This window comes from Tamandua tetradactyla, chromosome X (genome assembly GCF_023851605.1).
Source record: "Tamandua tetradactyla isolate mTamTet1 chromosome X, mTamTet1.pri, whole genome shotgun sequence".
In the NCBI taxonomy this organism is placed as follows: Eukaryota; Metazoa; Chordata; class Mammalia; order Pilosa; family Myrmecophagidae; genus Tamandua; species Tamandua tetradactyla.
In genome coordinates, this window is record NC_135353.1 from 49316520 (window position 1) to 49322519 (window position 6000).

General features: G+C 40.1%; 1 protein-coding gene across 1 annotated transcript in view; it reads right to left on the minus strand.

The window, feature by feature from the left end:
- The window catches only part of LOC143670309 (protein phosphatase inhibitor 2-like), a 42492-nt gene extending 38375 nt beyond the window's left edge, over positions 1–4117 (minus strand). The window contains exon 1 of the mRNA XM_077145015.1: positions 3379–4117. Within this exon, the coding sequence (XP_077001130.1) occupies positions 3379–3970 (592 nt within the window). The 5' untranslated portion in view covers positions 3971–4117. The remainder of the gene's footprint in view (positions 1–3378) is intronic.
- Between the last annotated feature and the right edge of the window lie 1883 nt (positions 4118–6000).

Sequence of the window (6000 nt, forward strand, 5' to 3'; positions counted from 1 at the left end):
AGGGACTATGTGATTATGTCTGTGTGTGGATCTAGGGGTAGGGCCCTGGTGCGTGCAGGTTTGGGGAGTGGGTGTGCATGTGCATAGAGCTTAGGGACAGTGGGGTGGTATTGTGCTGCATGGCTGGGGGCAGGTTTGTCCTAGATGTGCAGGTTAGTGCTTTCCCAGAGCTGAGGGGGTGTGGTGTGCGTGGTGTGTGCACATGCATGCATCTGGGGGGCCCAATGCTGATGTGCAGGAGTGCAGAGATCAACAGAATGCTGGGCAGGGTTGAGCAAGTGTATGGGGTGTGTGTGGTGTGGCCTGGGCATGAAGTTGAGTGTCTGCAGCCTGGATGAGCAGGTGACTACCTGCAAGGGACAGGGAGGGGGTGATAGTGGTCAAGGGGTTGGCTGTGGGTACGTGGATCTCAGGAGGGGCCAGAGGGTGGGGCAAGACTGTGCACCTGTGCGGGAGAGGAGGGCTGGGGTGGGATAGGCTTGAATGTATGCATGGGGTGGGGGTATGGGGAGGGGATGTACAGGGAAGGGGTTTGGGGTTGGGGTGCTTGGAGTGCGGTGAGGGGTAGGTGATGGAGTTCAGGTGCTTGGGGTGTGGGGAAGGTCGCGGGTTGTGGGGTCGGGGAGGCACGTGTGAGGATAGCATGTTCAAGGAACGTGTCTTGGCTTACTTCCTTGTCCCCATCTCCCTGTCTGTGCACTCCTGAGGGCCCCAGGCCTCTATCTGGAAATGGATATTCCAGGCTATTTGCACTAGCTGGCCAGTCTCCAGTTGTCTGCGTCTCAATTCTACTTTTTAAACTAGGGTCTCCCTATGTGATGTAGAAGACCCTCCCAGGTCACGTATACCCTGGACTTGCTTGCCCAGTCTTTTTTCTGTCCCTTATCTAGCTGGTCTTTGGAGCAGGGGTGAAGTCGACCTATCCTATTCTGCCATCTTCTTGGACTATTTCTATTTTTCTATCGTTCATTCACTGATTTTTTTTATTGTATTACAATATGTGTAGTGTACTAACTTAAAGGGAAAAAATGTAAATAAAATGAAAGTCTAGGGAATAATTGCATTTTGTCTAAATCTTCACCCTAAGTTACTCTTATTTTAAAACCCATCTATATCACTATATTTGTCAGACTTTAAAGAGTCATCCCTGCTGAATTTCAAACTGAAAAATGAATAGACAAAGTGACATCAAAACAGTTAAGAAGAGAACGTGCTACTGATAAAAAAGTTGAAAGAAAAATTTACCTTTTCTTAGAAGTGAACACTCACCAATAACTTTCTCCAGAAGAAAATCTAATTTGAATCATAAAGGTTCATTTTCTGTACAGCCTAATACAAAGTCAATTACGAAATCATGACTTGATGAAAACATTTTTACTCTATTCAATTTGATTAATTACCTAAAATTAGACTGGGCATGTTATTTGGTAAAGGTTACTATTCTGAGCTATTTTTGAAACCACAAAAAAGAGTTGGCCTATAAGTTTAAAAAAACAGCTTATAAAAAATACCAAAAGAATCAGTTGTTAAAGGTCTTACCTTTTTTTCACTGTCCAAGGAGTCATTTGTACAAATAAAAAGAATGTTTATTTTCTAAGAACTCCCATTGAGAAAACCAAAAACAGAGGTCTGTGATTACATGAACATTTGTGCACACATATGAATAGGCTTAATCTCTACACCCTTAAAAACAGGTTTAAAACAGGTAAGATAAACTCAATAAAGAAAGCAGAAATAAACAGTTTTTTTGCAAATAATTGGTATTACTAGCTAAAATATTTTAGTTGGAGTACTGAACCTGCAGTTCAGAGGTACTTTGGAACCCATTAAAAAAAAAAGACATTCAAAGTAATAATCACATTCTTTTAACAGCAAGTAATTCTTCCACTTTTTATTGATTTTGGCATACTGATATTTCCATAAACTTGTAAGTGGAAGATAAGCTGCTTAATAAAAGTCATTTCATGTATACAATATACAGAAATTATTTTAAAAGTCTGTTCACAAATGGATTCTTTAGTACTGACAAAAATTAGATACAAATAATTGAGTAGAAATGAAGCCATTACTAAATCAAAATACACAGGAACTATACTTCTTTTCATGAAAAAATCCAAATAATTCTTACTGTGTTAGAAGAATAAAGTAGATTTGTCATAGTATACATTATCACAATCCCTTAAAGCAGGGACTATTTAAAATTTCCATATTAAAAAACTCTCAGGCTTACTTCTGTCTGTGCACATTCAGGAACTATAATCATATCACTGGTTACACACAATTTTCTCAACATGCAAAAAAAAAGTCAGTTATTTTCTAAGAGCTAAATAGGCCAAACAATAAACTAATAATGTTTATTTAATTAGCAAGCTATAAAACAGAGAGATGTGCAAATTCAGAGTTAAATTTTATTTCCTGCTATAGTACTACCGTTATGGAAACATTTAATATTAGAAGAAATAATAGGCACTGATGATCAAAATAAGAATTTCATTGCTGTAGCAAAAGATTCTATATGTGAGAGAAGGAAGGGTTCCTAATGTCTTGACAATCTTTATGATACTTTATAAAGGTAAAGCATTGTGTATGTGTGTAAAAGAGTGGGACACAAAGTAAGATAGCTATATTAGAATTACACTAAAAAATAGATCTGAAGTCTGCCCACCTAATGTACCAAACAAAACAAAACAAAACCAGAGCAGACGTTAGTGCAAGTTTAAGTTGATAATTTATTTGTGAAAAAAGGCTAATTTTGATGAGAAAAAGTTCAATTCTTTCCTTGTAAGCACAAAGAATTCAAGAGGAATTTTAAAGGTAGTAGGCCAAGAAATTGGAACAGTAACTCTTATAACCCTTTTCAATTAAACAGACAAGTCGAAGACAAGTGTTAAAATACTTTTAAGCCTGAATATTTATCAGCCTATGTAATCTGTTGTTCCAATGGGATTTTGATTAAAAAAAACAAATAAACTTCTTTTTTAGAGCTACCACATCTGGAAGTGAATAAAATAAATTAGCCACCCCCCCGAAAGATATTGTTTTAACCTCTAAAGCATAAAAAGCTATATAATATACAAATTAACCAGTGTTCATATAAAAGTAATGCAGTTTTGGATTGATGACATTATTCTGTATTTGTGGTGAAGTACTAGGCACAAGAATATAGGTATCAATTAGGCATTTTCAGTCTAATCAGTCTCTGAGATAACCATTTAATTATTGGCAATATATTATAATTGATATGCATTTCAGTACTTAAGTCATGAATTCTAGAGAAGAAGAAGCAGTATATTATAGTAACAGGGTTTGTATCTGACAAACAATTGTATTGTTGAACAAATCTCTTCTATGAACCGGATTTGTTTTGCAGTTGGTTACCTGCAGTAGATCCTTGATTTGGTTCTTCCATATTCATGCTCTCTTCATCTGCAGCCTCTGCCATTTCTTCACGTTCATCTTCCTCATCATCATGCAGGTCTTTTGAAATTAATTGTCTAGCTAATTTAATATTCAGTCCTTCATTGTAATGAAGCTTCCTTTTCATTTCAAACTGTCGCTTTTTTCCTTGTTCTTCAGGTGAGAGGTCACTATCCTCCTCCCCACTGCTTTCTTGTTCCTGAACCCGATACTTTGACTCCGAGCCTTCAGCAGCAGCAGCAAATTTTTTGACTAAAAGATCTGGTGTCATGGCTTTAGTGGTTTCTGAATCACGCAAAGCATCCTCATCATCACCCATCATACTATGATAAGGAGTGCTAGGTTCATCTGTTTTCACTGAGCCATAGTCTTTGTCTGCTGGATGATATGTTGCCAGGATGCTCATTTCATCCCACTTCTGGGATTTTTTACTCAGCTCTTCATTGACACTCCCGCTAGGCTGTTCGGCCGAGCCCAACACAGAGGAAGTCGCAGAGCTCTTGTTCTTCAAGATCCCCTTGATGGGCTGGTCAGAGGCCGACGACGTGGCCATTGCCCGCAGATCCGGCTGTTGGCTCAGTGTTGCTGCTTGGCGCGGGCTCGAGGAAGGGAAAGGACAGACGTGAACAAGGACCCACCAGGCAGCCAAGGAGCCCGCTCGGGGCTGAGTCGGCCGCACCTGCTGGCACAGAGACGGCTACCGGCGTCACTTGTCACGACACAAAGACCCCGATGCCGCAGCCCACGCCGTGCGGCTGGCGGCCCATCGCGCGCCCTGGGTGGCAGGTACCTTTCATTCACTGATTTTTACGTTTGTTCCCTCCATTCTGTTGCTGGGCCCAACCATTGCATTTTTTTATTTCAGTTACTGTATTTTCAGTTTCAAATTTTCCACTTGTTTCTTCTTTATGTCTTCCATTTCTTTGATAAGACTCTTTATTTCTCTGTCTCAAGTGTATTCGTAATTGCTTGTTGAGTCAGTTTTATGATGGCTGTTTTAAAGTTTTGTCAGATAATCCTAACGTGTCTGTTATCTTTGGTTTGGTATTTATTCATTATATTTTTCCTTTCTCTTTGAGATATTTTTGGTTCTTGGTATGACAAGTGATTTTTGATTGACCCCTTGGACATTTTGGATATTATGTTATGAGACCCTGGATCTTATTTCAACTTTCTATTTTATGTGGTTTCCTCTGACACTCCTCTGGCAAGGAAATTTGGGGCACCACCTTCTCATTGCCAGGCAGGCTGCAGAAGTCCAGATACCCAACTTGGCCTCTGTTGACACTCGTGGGGGGGGTGTGTGAATTGTGTACACCAACAAACACATGTTCTTAATCTTAATTAGGCTCCCTGTAGGTGGGAACTCATTGTAAATAGGAACTTGTGAAGAGTGAGGGTAAGTCAAAATCTGGATTACTAGAAGCCTTATAAAGAATCCAGGATGTTAGAGTAGCTAGGAAAAGAAGAGGTCATTACCACATGATGGGAAAGCCAAGAAACCCCAAGGATTGCTGGCAGCCATCATCATAACATTGCAGTCTTCAAGGAGAAAGCAAGCCTTGCTGATATATTGATTTCAGAATCAAATAGTTTCAAAACTGAGCTAATAAATGCTTGTTTTTAAAGGCGACCCATTGTGTGTTATTTGTGAAAGCAGCTCAGGCAAACTATGATAGGGGTTTGCTCCTTGTTATTGTTCAGTGTGAGTGGAAGCTTCTGGTCCCCTGTAGGCCTCTGCTTATACCTCCCTGTCTGGGACAGGTAGGAGTGATGTTATTGCTTCCCATATGGTCTCTTGTTACACCATGATGCCTGACAACATTACCACTGGGAAATCGTGAAAATCCTCGTTCTCCACCAGGCATTCTCTACCACCACTCCAGTGGAGACGGAAAGGGGCTCCTCATTACTGCCAGGCTTCCCATGTGGTCTTCACTTCCACCGTGGGGAAGATAGGGGGTCTCTTACCTCCCTGGAGAGGGTATGGAGTGCCTCGTTACAGTCCAGAGTGGGTAGATATCTAGGTTCCCTACTCAGTCTTTGCTGTCAAGGATGGGAATGAGGCCATGTTTTTTTCTGTGATGTTTGGCTATAGTAGAGTGATTATTTTCTGAAAGTTTTCTGTCTTGCTAGGTTGCCCCTTTCCTGGTCCTTTTAGCTAGAGAGAACAGACTTTTGCTGGCTTTTTTTGTGTGTGTGTCTGAACCATTGTTGCTTTGGTATTGCCAGCTTCTTTAGTTTCATGTCTGAATATATGAGGCAAAAATAAAAATATAGGGGACTCACTACAATATAGGGACTCCTCGGGTCCAAGGTCCCCATGTGGTCTGTCTCCTTCTCACCACCTTTCAGTGCCTACTTATATTTGCTTTATATATCATGTCTGGTAGTTGTAGTTGTCCTTCATGAGACTAATAGGGAAAAGTACATCTACTCATTTTTCTGGAAGCAGACTAGATTTAATCTTACCTGAAAATCTCCATGTTTAAGTCACTTTACATTTGTTGTATTTACTGATATATTTGAATTCATTTTCACCTCAGTTACTGTTAAAATTTTGACATGTATACATGACTAAAA